General features: G+C 37.1%; 1 protein-coding gene across 4 annotated transcripts; it reads right to left on the minus strand.

Annotated features, from left to right (window-relative positions):
* Positions 1-791: 791 nt before the first annotated feature.
* Positions 792-17,216, minus strand: LOC126798149 (uncharacterized ATP-dependent helicase C29A10.10c). 4 transcript variants are annotated; one of them, XM_050525003.1, is made up of 22 exons: positions 17,009-17,216; positions 15,688-15,934; positions 14,694-14,810; positions 14,515-14,594; positions 14,030-14,176; positions 13,777-13,925; positions 13,551-13,681; positions 13,316-13,438; positions 13,104-13,177; positions 9,348-9,935; positions 9,086-9,197; positions 8,783-8,920; positions 8,092-8,415; positions 7,610-7,880; positions 6,203-7,473; positions 5,210-5,612; positions 4,235-5,121; positions 4,087-4,152; positions 3,873-3,998; positions 2,897-3,141; positions 1,619-2,808; positions 792-1,475 (listed from the first exon to the last, which is right to left on the minus strand). In XM_050525003.1, the coding sequence occupies exons 1-21, from the start codon at positions 17,131-17,133 to the stop codon at positions 1,644-1,646; spliced, it is 6,789 nt and encodes a 2,262-aa protein (XP_050380960.1). In that variant the 5' UTR covers positions 17,134-17,216; the 3' UTR covers positions 792-1,475; positions 1,619-1,643. The 4 variants fall into 4 exon arrangements, with proteins under 4 accessions (XP_050380960.1, XP_050380959.1, XP_050380961.1 ...); XM_050525002.1 differs by having other exon boundaries at positions 15,688-16,072; XM_050525004.1 differs by lacking the exon at positions 15,688-15,934 and having other exon boundaries at positions 17,009-17,157.
* Positions 17,217-18,001: the final 785 nt, after the last annotated feature.

Below are 18,001 nucleotides of genomic sequence, written 5' to 3' on the forward strand. Positions count from 1 at the left end.
CAATTTTCAGAGGTGACGATGGTGCTGACGATGACTGTTACAAATGATGAGTTACAGGTTGATGCTTCATAGAATAGTGGTCATTGGAAAGCTGGTAGCTAAGGCGATGATGAGGATAGTCACCGATAGTGATCTTATAAATTCGGGTTGGCAAGACACAGACAACACAGGAGTTAGTTGGAGGAATAGAAGAAGAAAGAACGAAGGGCCAGGAATGCTGCCACCTAGCCTATCGAGACGTAACACCATGGACACTTCGATCTTCTGCAGAATATGCATGTGAAATCTGCATGTGTATAATCAAGGTTCTACTAAAAAACGTTAGCACTAGTTGGGCGGAAAACCGTGTGAAAACCGGAAACTAACGCCTAAAGGACTAAGCTAGGCAGTTTTTTTTAAATATTTACTACATATAATTGTATACACTAAAAAATAGTAAAGGTATTATAATGATTAAAAAGCAGTATTTTTACTCAAATATGAAGAAAACGCTTAACAATGAGTCAATGGGTTCTTAGAACTTAAAAGTTAGAAAACATAAACATAAAAAAAAGTGAATTAACATAAAAAAAAGTGAATTATCGGCCAACTGCCTATGCGTCAATTAGACGGACTAATCGGTCGATTAGACAGATTAATCTGCTGATTTTCAACCTAGTGCCTAGCTTCGGGGACTAACCATAATCGGAACGGCGAGGCACCGCCTAGCTCTTAGGCTGGGATTAATTGGACCTAGGCGGGGATTTTAGGTACATGTGCATAATGCATCAAATGAAATTGAGATAGATTCAAAGATTTGACATAGAGCATCAATGCATCAGGCACATACTACATAACGTTCGATACAAATATTACAGTCATCAATAAACTTCTTAGAAGCAAGGGACGGACGTTTAGTTTCTCTCATGTGCCTCAATAGTGAGAAACACAGACAACATACAAGTAAATCTGATGATCAAAATATGAGGCCACGCGTAGTTGCATCGACAAAATTTACATACCTGAATATCATCGGCCACAGTGGATTACCGTATCTTCAACTAAAGTCTGTAGTTGCACCCGCACCGATCAAAAGACTAATTTACAATGGTGCACGAATGCAGTACTGGAAAAATTCAGATCACTCATTCAATCAAAAGCCCCGTTTCCTGTTCTTTGCTTGTTTTTTTTTCCCAAATCATTTCAGATATACAGAAGGAACGTCCCTTGCTCATTGGTACCGTGGAGGGAATCAACCAAGTACCTCATCTGTTACTCAATGGAACTGTGGAGGGGTCAACCAAGTACAGTATCTCATCTAAGCAAGCATTCCGCTGAACATCTTCATCGCTTACAAGATTCTCGATCTGGCTCTTCGAACAGATGAACATGGAGAGTAGACTCCAGGCCGAGACCTAGTACAAAATTGTGTCCCGAGTACGTTGTCTCGTTTCTTTCAGATGCCGTGGAGAGTTGAAATGATGACCAAATGAACGCTGCAAATTGCGGATATGTTTTTTTTTTTTACAAATAAATACATAAAATGGATGAACTTAAAACCCTAGTCATTTATATTTGATGCTCATTTGTAAGAGGCATGCATATAACACTCTGCTGCCCTAAAAGAGATGTAACATACCTAGCTGACACATCAGAACTTTGAGTCAATCTTTCCTTGTCTTCGCTGGTTTTATGCCACCACCTGTAGTAGAGGAAGATATAGGTCTTTTAGAAGGCACAGGTCTCACTGATGTTTCAGACTTGGAAGTCTTTGAAGGAATGAGAGCCGAGTAAAGAATAGCATCAACAGCTTCACGCTGTTGTTTCCTTTTTGCAATTAAATCATGAGAAGCTCCAGCTTGATTTGAAGTTCTACTTGCATCCTTCATTTGATTTGTGGCAGCCAAAACCCCATTTGTCTGGCTTCCATCACCCTCAGAAATTCTCTTAGTTCTTTTCAACTCTTGCATTTTCGAAGGACGATGCCCATCACCTCCTCTTTGTTCAGAGTTATCTGCATCTCTCTTTGAATTTTCACATTTAACTTTTCTTTTACCCATTTGAGGATTCTCCAAACTATGCTTCCTTTTTCTGCTCTCTTGATCCATAAGTTCACCATCTTTTACATGTCTTCCTGGCATTGCAGACCCAACATCCTCGAAAACTTTACTGTGGCCATGGATTTTACGATCCATTAATTTTTTATCTTTGACATCGTCTTTAGTTCCAGATAAATCTTTTTCACCTTCATGAAGTCTTCTGTTACTCTGAGGAACAGGATCAATGCGCTTTGTTCTTCTGTCAAGTGCTTCATCAGCACTCCAATTATTTCTTTTTGCATGCTGAGTAGCATCATGGATCTTCTGACTATGTTGGGACTCTAATAAATGATTGCCAGAATTTTTATGGAAACCTGGTTCAAAGATGTACTTGTAAGGTGCTTTGGTCGTTATAACCAAATTTCTCCTTCTGGCATCTTTTACTAGAGCAGCCCAATTTTGGTTCATCTGCAAAGTTCTTGCATTTCCCAGAATCCAAAGTGAGAGTTTGGCTCTCGTCAATGCAACATTCATCCGTCTAACATCAGCAACAAATCCAATACTGCTGGAATTGTTTCCAGGTGCAGCAGAGCTTGGTTCTGCTGCTCTAACAGTTGAAAGTATCAGTATATCAACTTCCCGACCTTGGAAACCATCAACAGTGTTAAGTTCCATATCATTCATGGTAGAAGATCCAAATGCAGTTGAGAAACGAGAACGCAGAAGTGCCAGTTGAGATTTATATGGAGTTATGATGCCAATTCTTCCAACATGAAAATCAGACGGGTACCTAAGCAAAACATCCACACTACAGTATGAAGCAATCAATCAAGACAACAGTACTCTTGAGCAAAAGGAAATTGAAGGAAAAAGAGTACCTCTTTTTAAAAAACTTGAGTAACTCAACTGCAGCATCTGCTTCATGCTCATTATAAAGGGACATGCCACTAGAATTCTTACCACGAAGCTCCCGACCATCAATAACATCATAAAATATATAAGGTCCTAAACCTTTAGTCTCATGAAACGGTGCTGATTTCCCAGACATATCATCCCCATTCAGCAGCTTCTTCTCATAAAAATGCACAGAAGGAAACAGACATATGTCTGGATGCATCCTATACTGCCAAGTTAAAACATTAAATTGTGTTAGAAAAAATCTCCACTTTCCAAGCAACAGAAAGCAAACCTTCTAATAGAATAAGCAGATAGAATAAGCTTCAATAGAAATATCTCCACATTCTTCTCGTAAAAATGCATTGGCCACCTCAGAGAGAATAAGCGGCACCAATAGCAATAGAAATGTAATAATAATTACAGTAACTAAATAAGTTTCAATTTAAATATTTAATCAGGCCAGACATATTTGCAAAGATGACAATACGAAGACCAATGACATTTCTAACGAATATTTATTTTTTTCTTAAGAGGAAAAATATTACGGGAAAAAGGATAGCGTACAATTAATCCACAAAGGAACTGACCTACAGAACAGGACTCCATAGAGGAATCACATATAAACTGTTAAATACTAGTGATACTTCTATTGAATATGAACCATAAAAAAAGATTCAATTGTCAAAGGTCAACACTCGACTGCCACTATCACCTACTACAGCCAAAAAATATTGACATGCCACCTTTAAAAAGTACATGATCGGAAGTCCAGAGGTCCAGCAGTTATACTATATAAGAACTACAATCTACTATGATATATAGGGTTCTGATCATGTAACCAAATCACCAACTCCCTCTAAAAGGATAAAACTCTGACCATCAAAAAAACATGAAACGTTTTGATAAGGTTACAACAATGAAGTTAAAACTAAGAAGTGCAAGGCAAAATCACAGTACCTGTTTGGTCAGCATAATAACTGGGTGCCCAGCCCTTTGTAAACGTTCAAACATGCTGCACTCGAATAGAAATTTACTGGCTACGTTTGAGAGAACTGTGGCAGGAAGCTGCTTAGGATCACCAACCTTCAACATTAAAATTTCAACATTCAGCACTACGTAATACAACAAAACTAAGCTCATATGAAACCAACTTTCACTCGTTATCCATTACCATGACACATTTGGTTCCAGTTGACTTTAGAAGCTGGAGAGGAATCAGAGTAGCAGGTTCCAGAGCCTATCTCAACAAGAAACAGTGCATAAAAATAAGAATCTAGAGCATTGCTAATAAGATCAAATACTATATGAAGAAAGCTTACCTGAGCAGCTTCATCAATAACAACAGCATCAAAAAGGGTATGCTCAGATGGACTGCCAAACTTATGACCTGACATAGATTCAGAACACACCCCATAAAGGTCTCCCCCGCAGCCGCTTAATGTAGTAACCACTATTTCAGCTTCTCTTAGTATAGACTTCCGCAGTTTATATCTAAGTCCTTTAATTTCTTCATTATATTTCTTCTCCTGCTGCTGAACTGAACTGAGATCCTTATAGATTTGCTTCTTTTGCTCATACAGTTTTCTCAATTTGAATGCTATCTCTGCATCAGACATATTTTTCCCGACGTCTTCCGCGGACTTGAGGTCAGTATTTTCATCACCTAAGTTGGCACGCTTGGCTTCATAGAATCTGATACTATCGACTACTTTTTCTAGACTAACACGTAGGGCTGTTGAAGACTCCAAGCTCAATTCGTTCTTTGTATCCTTCAATTTCATCCTCTCATCTGCCAAACGTTGATCAACAATTGTATCTAGGAAAAATGGAAGCGAATTTGGATGCACTGTTTTCACATTTCCAACCCTCACAAGATATGGCTTATACATCTTTCCATCACTTCCATATAGGCCATGGCTAGAAATCCTTGACACTAACTCATCCACAGCAGCATTAGATTGAGCACAAATGAGAACCCTACCTTTCATGGAACTGTCTATAGACTTCGTATTCCTCTGTACATCTTCATTCAATTGTCTAGCCAAGGCTGCATCCTGCCACGCCCTTGCAACAGCAGCAGCCTGGTTAATCTTAGGAATTCGTTTCAAACTACCATCAGGAATTCTTTTTTTAGAATCTATCTTCTGGGCAGGAGAAGCAAGCAAAGCACTGACAATGGCTAGAATAGTTCTCGTCTTACCAGTCCCTGTGTATGATATATGTTATAAACCCAATTAGTGATGCCACATAACATTTTTGAATCTGATGTACATAAGATCAGGTAAGTTACAAACCTGGAGGCCCCTGAATAAGAGATAATTCAAAATCTTTCTTCCGCTTAGGTGTTCCAGTAGCAATACTAATTGCCTGAAGTTGACTATCATTAAAGGAAGCCTTCAGCATTTGCTCCAAGGGCAGGGACAATTTACTCAGATCTACTTCCTTGCTTAAACTAGAATCAACAGAATCATTGATAGGCTTCAAAATAATTGGTAGCAAGGGGATATCCTTTATCAATGATAATGCCTGAAATTCTCGAAGTTGAGATGTTATGTTCATCACACGACTTGCATGCCATTTACTACGTTCAAGGAGATTCCTTCTGGCTTGATGTAAACGCGCGGTACCTCTCAGAAGATAGAACCTGATGAGTAAGATATTTAACCTCCTCTTGTTGTCTCTCTCACGCTTCTCCACCTGATAAGCATAGGAATAAGGAAAATAGCATCATGACTTAGCGATACTCTTATATAAATAAAATAAAATAAAAATAATAATTACAATACAGATAACTTATATATATATATATATATATATCAACAAAGCCATTGAAATATTTTCTCTTGTACACACAGACACTCACAATATTACAGAAAATGAGAAAAATATATAGCAGTAAATCTATCTCTGCTATATATGATACAACTTTTGTGAACAAGTGCAGTTAAGATAGTAATTTTAACACATAAACGCAATTCAGTGACTTAAGTTAACAAAAAATTTAGGTTTCACAATAGTATTTGTTCTTGCAATTTAAGGAATACTTCTATAGTAGTAAACAGACATCAATAGCCTATTTTCCTAGTCAAGATGAGTATAAAACTAAAAATGTCAGCGAGCAATAAAGGATCAAGCAAGCTCAAGAATGAGCAGTAAGCCAGTAAGCAATCCAGATCGGCATTCCAACTTACAAATCGATATGATCTGAAACCTATGGGCAGCCACAACCAAGTACATATTGATGATAAAGTTGCAATGTCAGATGCATGACGAAAATGAAGGAATACCTTTCCGAGCATATGAACTTCATGAGAAGATTTTTGTGGGGGCTCTTTCGTCAGCAATACAAGGTCATTTTCTGAAAAGCTGCTTGATGCTATAGAATCATTGTCATCTTGAGCAAAGCGAACAAGATGAAAATCATCAATTCTTTCAACTGAAAGCACCGACAAGCTACCAAAGTACACTTCTTCCAATGAAGACATTTCTAGAAACGAACTCTGTAGTTGTGCTTTGAACTCCTCCAAGACTAACGGACAAAATATTCCAACATACTGTTCAGGTGATTGGAAATTCACAGGAACCTCCTTTAATTCTGCAACTTTATGTTTATCATTTTCACTCGCAGATGCTACACCTACCACAGCAAAGTAATCTAATTCTAATATAGGTCTATACCATTGATCAAGCCTTGGCGACTGGAACCTTTTTCTACCTTCCAACCTATGCAAATGACCAGCACTATTTTGAGAAGGAGATTGAAGCTGAATGAGTTGTCGCTTAGGAGCAGAAATGCTTGGCTTTGGCACAAATGACTGCTGGCGTCTAAATGAGTTGAGAGCAGCGTCTAATGGATCTTTTTCGACATCACATACCACCTCCTTCAACAAAGCGCCACCTTCTTTTAGGGCTGCATTTTTGCCAGCTTCACTCAACTTTTTGGAACCAACAGCATTGTCAGATGGCTTGGCTGTACCCTTGAATTTAATGGAATCATTTATATGCCAATCAGGAATTGTTTCTTTCCTGCTATTATTTACATCCTTTGATTTCAGCAAAGAAACAGGTTGCAGTATTTCTGTTAATCTATCAGAATCCTGTTTCTGAGAAGCAAGGCCAGTGGAATCTGTAGCATCTATTTTCTGGCACACATTCAAAGAATTCCTGGAGTCAATACCAGAAAGCTTCTTCGCAGAATCATTATATGAAATGCTTTTATCAACAGTGGAATTCACTGTCTTGTCATCCATCAAGCACCAACTCATCTTAGTATCACATATAACTGCTTCATTTGGTTGGATTACTTCAGTTTCATCATCAGAAAGGACTATCATATCACTACCATGCTTTCTGTCATTCTTCCATGGAGAGTGCGGCATTTGAACATCTGGATCCTCAATGGACAAGTATTTCACTTCTGGAACTGAATATTTTTTCTGAGAAGACAAGCCTTCAGCGGATCGGGTGTTGGTCATTGCAGTACTAGAGGAAGCTTCCTTAGACAAAGATACAGAGAGGAGCGACACTTGTTCTATCAATTCATCCATGGAAACACAGTCTACAAGGCATAAGACAGGAAATTATGTCACCATTTACATTGAAATATTATCATTTCTTCAACATTACAAGAGGGTCACTGCAAGATAATGATAAAAAAAATTCTGCTTCAAGGTGTTTCATTATAAAAAGCTCACCACATGAAATGATTTTTTCAATTACGCTGATTGTTGATGCCATAGCACTGTTACATGTCCCTTTTAGAAATTTGAGCAAGGAGGTAATTGCTCGTTGCCAGTATATGACTACAACTTTAAGTGATGACTTTCCCCAATCCATAACATCATGAAGCCATGAGAAGTCACAAGTATTTACCATCATTCCAGAAACCCCCGACGGTTTACTACATAAAAAGTATAGTCGTTCAAACACACAAGGGATGATCTCAAGTATGCGGACACAAGTCATCTGCAATAAAATATAACCCAAAATAAGTGTATTCCAGCTTACAGGAACCAAGCTATAATGAATCACAAAACCTGAAGTCCAACTTTTTTTTTCCTATCATGAATTACAACCACTATAGCACTAAAATCTGAATTTGCATATGCATGAAAAGTTCTCAGATGGAAAGCCATTTCCCAAGTAAAAAATAAGTTAATAACCAAAAACATAGTACCTGACAAAAACTGTTATTAATAAAAGCTTTTCCTTTCAATAAGCACCCACAGATGGAAGGCCACACAATTTCTGCTAACAAGTAACAAAACCTTCCCAGTAACTTTGAGTCAACATTTGATGATTTCCCATAGACACTCACAGAAGGTGGATCACAGATTGGCTGCTTAAGAAATCCACCTTGGGAAGAGAACCTGGCCATACTTAAGTGGCCAGATCCTGGAACAACCGAAGTAGGTAAATCTCCTTCATTAAGCAATTTCCGAACAACAAAGAAAAAATGATGCAGGGTCTGAAAGTTTAATACAACAGATGCAAGTTGGACCTGGAAGAATGAACAAAGAGGACAGGAAAGAGAAAAATATTAGCAGAAGAATAAGGGAGCCAGGATAATTATTCTGTAGAGATGTAACTTATACCGCTAAGACATCACCAACAGCTTAACAGAAATTATGTTCCAATTTACAGCAAGAGCAACTGAATAATCATTAAAGAGTGAGACATTATGACCAGTTATTGAAAGCTCAATTACAATTTAGTAATCCGATAAAATTCAATGTTCTGTATTATGAACTCAGCTTCCTAGTTATGAAATTTGGCAAATGTATAAATATAAAAGACAAAGAGATAGATGACCTAAATGTGCTTTTATCATGAGTCAGAAGCTTCATTTGAGGAAATCAAAGCATTACCAGTTTCACAGCATGTCTCAAGCCAAATAAAACAGAGGACAGTGAAGATCGATCACAACAAAGGAAATTCAAACCACAAGAAAGACCCTTTGTATTGGAAACCTGTTCCAAGATACACTTGCCGAATTGCCTCACATTCTGCATATAGTATAACCAATGTCAATAGAAAGAAATAGAAATACAAGATGCGTTCTTATAAGAGTGTACAGTTGACTGATAATGTTATGAAATAAAACAAAGTTGCATGAGTATAACTATTATTATTTGCTAGGGCCTGAAGATAAAGCTTAAAAAAAAACTTACATCATCGGGATCAATAAGTGCAAGGAACAAGCTTTCAGCCATCCTTGGTTCCCATGTCCACTGCTTATAAAGTTCCCCCCGACCCACTTGAACCACAAAATGTGCTGTTAACCTGTCATAGACCATCCGTGTAATAGAGAGCTCATTTAAGCCAGAGTAATATAGACAAAAGAAGGCATACCACACAGTCAACTACGAATTGCAACAGCATGTATATTTCAAAAAGGACATAAAAGCATAAAGATTCAACGCAAAGACAAACCTATTAAAGGTTTTAACTAAAGGAAGATGCAGTGTTGAAACTTTGATCGCGTTTTTTGACTCCTTCCCTTCTCCGCCATCGTCAGAACCAGTAGGAACCTTCCACCCAATGGTTGGAGATATTTCTGTAGTAGAGGATGAAAGCCAGGTTCTGATTGGAAGAGCCATTTCTGCACTAGTCTCTGGTTCTACCATAGAAAAACGAGAACGCGCCCAGAAAACAGCCTTGAAAAATGATATTGGAAACACGGAGACATTGGTGTCAATAAGAACATTAATCCATAGCATGGGAATGCACATCCACTCTTTATAGTCCCCAGAAGTTATTTTGCTCTGTAAGCTAAATTCACTCCAAGAACTAGTATCCTTCTCTTCGGTATCCAGTGAGAATGGTAGCCCGTGTTCACCTTCATCATTCAGCTGAAAAGACAAGTTTTTCTCAGACCCCAGGGGTGGGTGCGTATTCAGCACTGAACTTATTAATGCAGCAGCATCAGACACTATGACGGTTTGTATGAGATCAAAGGCAGGTTGCCTTAAAGAACTGTGAAGCAAAGAATCTTTCAGAGATGACACAAGAGAAGGACCCCTGTCAAATACAAAAAGATTTAGTCAGGCTACCCTTGACTCGCAGAAACATATGCATATAACGCTAAACATGCTTAGACATTCTCTTCATTCCCTTGAAAAGAAATATTATGCTAGTTATCACACAAAAACAATTGACGAAGAACACTCTGAAGGGATTATGTACTCCCTCACTGATGGAGTGCATAATTTATAGCCAATACGATCGTTAACACACCTCAGTATTGCTTCATGAGAAAAATCCCCTATGCATTCTATCATAATTTTTAGTCAATTATAAAGAAAGTATCTTATAGCTGTGTATCAATTTAAAAATGTACCAAAAACGCAAACTAATATTTTGCAAAAATACTCCAGTGCTGTAATTGCAAACAATTATTCTGGAAAATTTCAGACTGCAAACTGCAAAGACAATCAACTTCATGCCATCTGTTTAGTCACAGTTACGACCTCTAAAACAATAACACATCAATGAAATGAATCACTAAAACAATAGAAGAACAGTGTCGAATCAAACCAATTAGAGACTAGATTCTGAAGCAAATATATATAAATGCGCAGATCTAAGGAATTACAGAAGGTACAAACTGTAAGCGGAGATTAGAATCAATTTCAATTGAATTGGAGTCAGTATTCTCTGATCAAGGAAGAAGACCCAGAAGAGAATGATAGAGGAAAACGTACCAAAATCAATAGGTTTTATTAAAGCCACTTGCCAAGTCAATGGAATCAACTCTCATTTTTGTTACTGATAGAGTATCAATAGTATTAATGAAAATTTTCTTTTGTTGAAATCTTGTATTCTCATTGTGATACTTGATTATGAATAGAGAGAAAATCACTTTAAACTAGAACTGAAGCAAAAAAGATACAAAAGACAACTTAAAATAATAAACTAATGTTACAAAAGACTACAGACATTAGTTATGTCTACGGAACATATGTAAAACAATGTCTTAATAAGAATTGAAAAATCGGTTTCTTATAAGTTAAACGATGTTTTCTAATCATTTATACATCGGTGCCTTAAGAGAAGACTGATGTGTGAAATCATTTAACATCGGCTGAAAACCAATGTCTAAATTTTGCCTATTTTAGACATCACACACTCGAATTTTTTTTTTTTATTAACAACGATCAGGAAACGATTTCTATTAGCATAATCTTAGTGTGTCAAGACAAGAGCTTAATATATTGTTCCTTCTTCATTTATACACATCTCACACAAGGAGAGCAAGAATCCTATAACAAGTTCTAGTGAGGCCAACAAAATTGAACTATTACAAATGTGAGCATTGGAAAGATAGAACAGTCATCAAGGTGGGTAGATGATAATAAACTGTTCAAGGCCGATAGATAAAAATCAGTAGCTAAAGCCTTATTTCTTGTTTATCCTTTCACTTCCGTGTTTGTTTTTTTATGTAGAGAATGCCCTTGCCGTACTACTTGCAAATGAGGATGCATATATTTGTTTTCAAAGAATACTAGCACTACTCTAACCCCCAACAATTTTTTTTCCTACCCTAGAGTAGTGCTGGTATTCTTTGGCCTTCAATACGGTACTCGTGCATAACCCACTCTTCTTGGCCTTCAATACGGTACTCGTTCATGACCCCGTTAGTATTCACACCCTTGGGATCTCGGCCAAGGTAAAAAAACTAAAGTCTTCTTCCTCCCTAAAAGGGAACATGTGTAAATCTCTAGGTCATTTATGCTGCCTTTCCAGTCCCGGCTTCAGTGGCACGGTTAATTTGAAGGCTGGTCAGGTATTTCCTATAACAGTGGCTAAAGAAATACCACTCTTTCTTTCTCCCCCATCTTTACTTTTTCTAATAAACCTTCCTGAAGAGGTGGTAGTTTATCAACTCCTCATCAGATGGATGGAAGCTAAACCCCGGGGAAGAAAGAGTTGTATTTCTTCAGCCAATGTAATCGGAAATACCTAACCGGCCTTCAAATCAACCGTGTCACTGAAGCCAGGACTGGAAAGGCGGCAGAAATGACCTAGAGATTTACACATGTTCCCTTCTAGGGAGGAAGAACACTTTAGTTTTTTTACCTTGGCCAAGATCCCAAGGGTGTGAATACTAACTGGGTCATGCACGAGTACCGTTTTAAAGGCCAAGAAGAGTGGGTCATGCACGAATTTTGTATTGAAGGCCAAAGAATACCAGCACTACTCTAGGGTAGGAAAAAAAAATTGCTGGGGGTTAGAGTAGTGCTATTATTCTTTGAAGAAAATAAATATATGCATCCTCATTTGGAAGTAGTACGTCAAGGGCATTCTCTACATAAATTGATAAACACACTCACCCTACCTCCCCCAACCCAGCCATAACTTTCATCCATAAAAAACAAACACGGAAGTGAAAGGATAAAGAAGAAATAAGGCTTTAGCTACTGATTTTAATCTATCAGCCTTGAACAGTTTATCATCATCTACCCACGTGATGACTGTTCTATCATTCCAAATTTCCAATGCTCACATTTGTAATAGTACAATTTTGTTGGCCTCACTAGAACTTGTTACAGGATTCTTGGTCTCCTTATTTGATTAATTTGAGGTGTAGAAATGAAGAGGGAACAATATATTAAAGCTCTTGCCTTGACATACTAAGATTATGCTAACAGATATCGTTTCCCGATCAATGTTAATAAAAAAATATATTGATGTCTTAGTGTGTGATGTCTAATATAGGCAAAATTTAGAAATCAGTTTTTAGCCGATGTTAAAAATGATTTCAGACATCAGTCTTCTCTTAAGGCACCGATGTATAAATGATTCTAGACATTGTTTAACTTATAAGAAACTGATTTCAATTCTTATTAAGACACCATTTTACCTATGAAATTAGGCATATGTTCCGTAGACATAACGGATGTTTGTAGTCGTTTGTAACATTAGTTTATTATTTTAAGTTGTTGTCTTTTTTTATCTTTTTGCTTCAGTTCTAGTTTAAAATGATTTTCTCTTTATTCATAATCAAGTATCACAATGAGAATACAAGATTTCAACAAAAGAAAATTTTCATTAATAATATTGATACTCTATCAGTAACAAAAATGAGAGTTGATTCCATTGACTTGGCAAGTGGCTTTAATAAAACCTATTGATTTCGATAAAGGGCAATTCATCTCAGAAAAGAAAAAACATAGATAAACAACGTACCACATGTGTGCACATTCAAAAGGCGGACAGGGTGGGTTCATCGTGTAACCTCGATGTACAATAAGAAGAGATATCTGAGAATACAGTAAACAAATCATTAAAGCACAGTACTCCAGAGAATTAATTGTCTTCTTGCAATTAGAGAAAAATTGTGTGATACAGATATGGACACAATACTACATATGTGACAATCCAGAGAAAGAGATAAGAACCTGACAAGCCCTTTGCCTTGTTAAGACACTGAAGTTACTGCTCACAGTCACCTGATGGAGGAGAAAATATAGAAAATGCCTCCGCTGCTTTTCATGTTCACCATCTTGCAAAGCTTCAAGAGACTGCATTATTACACTCCTTTGGTATTAGTAAGGTCCAAAACAACTACTAGTGCATGCCGAAAAAATATATGAATAAATAAATTATAAATTCAAAAACAAATATTAGACATGCCTGCAAGAAAGGTTGGAAAAGATCAAATATGTCCTTATGGCTTTTCTCGTTTCGAGTATGGAAACACTGACCCAGTACAGTATCGCGCATCACACCAGGATCCAATGTAGACCTCAACCAGAGTTTACACCCTTAAACCAAGCCACAAGGAGAAACACAAAAGGTCTGAGCTGGGGATTGAACAGAATTTCAACAGATGATTGGAAATTTTGAAAGAAATACACACCGAGCATCTCAAAGATTTTTCTCAAGCAAGCAACTGCATGAGAGAATTCTGATGAATCACCACTTATATGGTTGAGGACAATATCAAGAAAAATGGGATAAAGCTTTAATATCCCTTCTTCAAACGCTGGAGGTTCTAAGAACCCAAGCCTTGATAAAAAGAATTAAAAAATGAGTGAAAAGTAAAATTAATTGGCAAGAAACTTGAAAGACAAAATATCTGATTATAAACGAAGTCGGCCCAAAGTTCGTACAAAGTTTTGATTCCTATCCATATGGATGTGCGGTCCAGCTGCACCCTGGGCCTTGTAGTTTTCACAGTTGATGGTAACAATTCAGTTTCCAAGAAGATAATAAATTTCTTAAGCAATGGCTGCAAGGGTTCCAAGTCTACTGCTCTCCTGTGCAAAAAAGAAATAAAAAAGTAAAGGAAGGCACCACCAAAAGGCCAGAACTGCAATTTAAGATACAAATGGGGTAATTTATGGAAAAGAGAAAGTGGAAAAAATGCAACATATCGTAAACAAAGCCCAACTCTTGTTAACGTAATTTTAAATGTGATAGTGATATTAGTATAATTAGCAGACAGTATTGAGTATCAACACAGAAAGTGTGTTGAGAGTGATTGGTAAGGCAGCAATCATTGATCAGCTCAAACAATTAGAATCTGACTACCTGAGCCTCGTATTAAAGAACTAAGAAAATAATTTTAAAAATAACCAACAACAATGAACAGTACCTCAATTTTCCCATAGAACTAGCTAAACGATGACCAACAGAGCGCACTCTCCTTCTGAAGAAAAATAATGCATACACACCCTGACAGAAAACGGCTTTCACTTCATAAATTGTAAAGGAACAGTCTTACTTAAAATTATCATTCATGAACACATGGAAATACAACTACCAACTAAATACCGGAAACTGCTGATGTCCAGCCAAGGCCAGTTCATGCATATTATCAACTGCTTCGATAAAATTTTCAAACTCAATGAATAGGGATCCGTCATTCAAGAGTACAGGGAACATTAAAACCTGTAAACCAATAGACAAGAATGGATCAAATCAAAGTTGATTGAAAACTTAAGGACCGTTATAGTTTAATATTAAAATTCATCCAATGACTCACTACAATAGGGCCATAGAATATATATCAACATTACAAAATCAATCAATTAGACATTTACACTTCAAAATATCGTATTAAGCTCTATTGTGTCTGGGAAGCGCGGCTACCTGAGATTTGTCAATCAAGCTGGCTTCCACAAGAAAAAATAAAAAGAAATATATTATATATGCCCAAACAACAAGAATGCAAGATACCTAAGAAACCTCAAAAGCTAATAATGGCCATATTACGCTTATTAACATCGTAATAGAGCAGAACCGCAATCAACTAGACTGACAAGTATCTGCCTATGGCAATGAAAAGAAAGAACCAAAAAAAAAAATTCCAACAGCCAGGCACCTCATAATCTTAGATACTCCTCCATTCATCCCTTTACATTTAAGGGGTCAATTAAAACCATTCTTGCATATCACATGCCAAAAAGGAGCAGTAAGAAAAAGGTTTTCTAAGACCATGTAAAGTGACTCCACCAAAGATTTGTAGCTAACATCAATAACCAAACTGACCAAGAAGAAGGGAGAGTATATGTCCAATTCCTTGATGTAACATAGAGCTTCAATGCCGTTTTCTACATATCCTTAAGAAAATCCACCCTGGCATGTGTATGACTCTTGTGACATGCAATTATACATTTGCAGTGACTTTTCAATTATTTCTTTTACAAAAATTTGAACTATGTAATTAAACTATGTTTTAACCGGTATGAATAATATTCAATCATCATTACGAGGTAATTGTATTCAAGATAAACAAGTATATAAGACAATCAAAGAGAGCATCTACCTCATACATGACGCTAACAACTTCAGCATTATCACGGGCAGGATCATATTCCTTTCGAACTAATGTAGTATTCATATCTATTAAGTGTTGGGTCACCCTCTCCTCATCAAGCCTTCGTAAAACATCCAGAAGGGGACTAATAGAACTCAACTCATATTCACTGCAATACATTTCTTGGGCTTGATAGTGCTGACAAATGCATTGGATACAGTGCCGCATTTCCTTGGAGATTCTCCTCCAGAGTTGCCTAAGAGGAGAATCACTATGCTCATCATTAAAGTAGTTGTAAAACGTCTCCAGAAGAGGTCCCATCAGATCCCATGACCCACACCAAATATGATTTTCTTCCGGCAAACAAATCAAGAAACTAAATGTATCTGTGAACCTGTCACAATAAAACAATGAACACTAAATGTCACAATACACAGAGACTAAAGACATTACTGAAAAAAAAATCAGCAATAGAACGCAAACGAAGGACCGAAGAAATATAGTTGAAGGGAATGCATGCCAACAAAAGATAAGAAAATAATTTAGTGAACTGGTGTTTTGGGGCCTCAGTTACGGTTCTCATGGTTCACTACTGTGAAGCAATAAAGACAGGTGACTGGTTAACTTCTGTCATAATAAGTACAAGGTTCCCGATTCTTTTGACGATTAAATTCAGAGTAACTGAAAAGAAACTTGAACTGCAAAGGCTCATTTCATAATACTTTCTTGATCAGATGAAGAAGCTCAAACAAGAAACAATATAAACAAAATTAATCATAATCACACAAACGAAGAAACAACAAATACGTAAATCATCAACACATTGAGTGATGCTAACACCTTCTATTGGTATTATCAAACCAAAAATTTCTTCCTTCTATAGGCATATAAGAAGCAGATAATGCATACACACAGCAGGTTGAAAACAACAAATCGATGCGCATACAAAGGCCTATTGTAACACAATTCACACAACTTCTCTCTTTTCTATGCTTTTTTCTGTTCACTAACAACTAATCAGTAATCACATGATTCAATCCCCCAAACTAATAATCAAATCCACAATCACCGTCACCAAATTCAAATCACCTAAACTCCCAATCAAATTCGGCATTGCCGCAACTAAATCCATTTATTCCAACACTCATAAACAACTCCATCACTACCAAAAACCTAACCGAGTAATCAAAACTTCAAAGTTCAATATAGCTTATCATCATTTTCACAACTACTCTTTCAGATTTCACATGCAATTGTAGAAAACAACAAAGATTCAAGAAACAAGCGTATCTGATAATCCGAATTGAAACGCTGGAACGAGAGATAGTACCATTGCTCTTTGTTCTTGTGAAGACGGTGAAGCTTAGAAGGCTCAATGCGATCGTCGTCTTCGTCGGCCTCTTCCTCAATGCACCTCCACCGCTCCAGTAGCTCTTTTCTCGTGCTCAGCTTCATCGCCGTTGATTCCTAATCGCCGGAGCCTCCGTCGCTGATTTTGCGTTGCAGATTTTTAGGGTTTTTGGCGGAGACGAAGATCATTGAAGATTTAGAGAGCGCGCGCGCTAGTGTGACTCGGTTTTTATTCGAGGGAAAACAAAGGATATGATCTTTGGTGAGGGCTTTTGGGTCATTTTAGCATTGCATTGAAAGACGGGAAGTCGGGAACGGCGAATTTCTCCTGATGAGAAGGTCTCTGAAGACGTGGAATTACAGAAATGCACCTTTAGTTGTATATTTGATCAATCACAAATTAATATGTATACGTAAAGTTGTATCATACACTAGTGTAGTATACGGTGAAGCTTGTACGCCTAAAGCATATTTTTATGTATGATAGTAATAATGTATTATTACTAGACACAGTCACAGGTAGTAGAAAATAATTCACTGGTGCAGCCTATTTTTGTTGATCTGGCTGAACTAGCTGAGATGGCCTCTTCATTTTCTTCTGGAATTACAGGAAGTGTTGAAAAGAGATGTCCAGAGGTCACGGTGCATGGTATATGAGGAAAAATTCTACTATGAAGCACTCCATTGTATGAAGACACTAGATTGTATGTGTACAAAAAAAGTCAATAAAAGAAATTGACTTCAAAATGTAACAAAGACCACTAAATTATGGAAATTTGTATGTTGTCATAAGTTGAAGATAGTAAATTACAACAGTTATGCCTACGTCAATCTTTTGAAACCTTGCTTATATTTTGTTATTCTCATCTGCAACGCGCTTAACCTTTTGTAGTTATGACACTTAACACTCGATAGTTAAAACCATGTTAGATTATAAGTTGGTTGATTGCATGCATCTTTGGTTGGCCATCAG

This window comes from Argentina anserina, chromosome 6, assembly GCF_933775445.1.
Source record: "Argentina anserina chromosome 6, drPotAnse1.1, whole genome shotgun sequence".
Taxonomy (NCBI): Eukaryota; Viridiplantae; Streptophyta; class Magnoliopsida; order Rosales; family Rosaceae; genus Argentina; species Argentina anserina.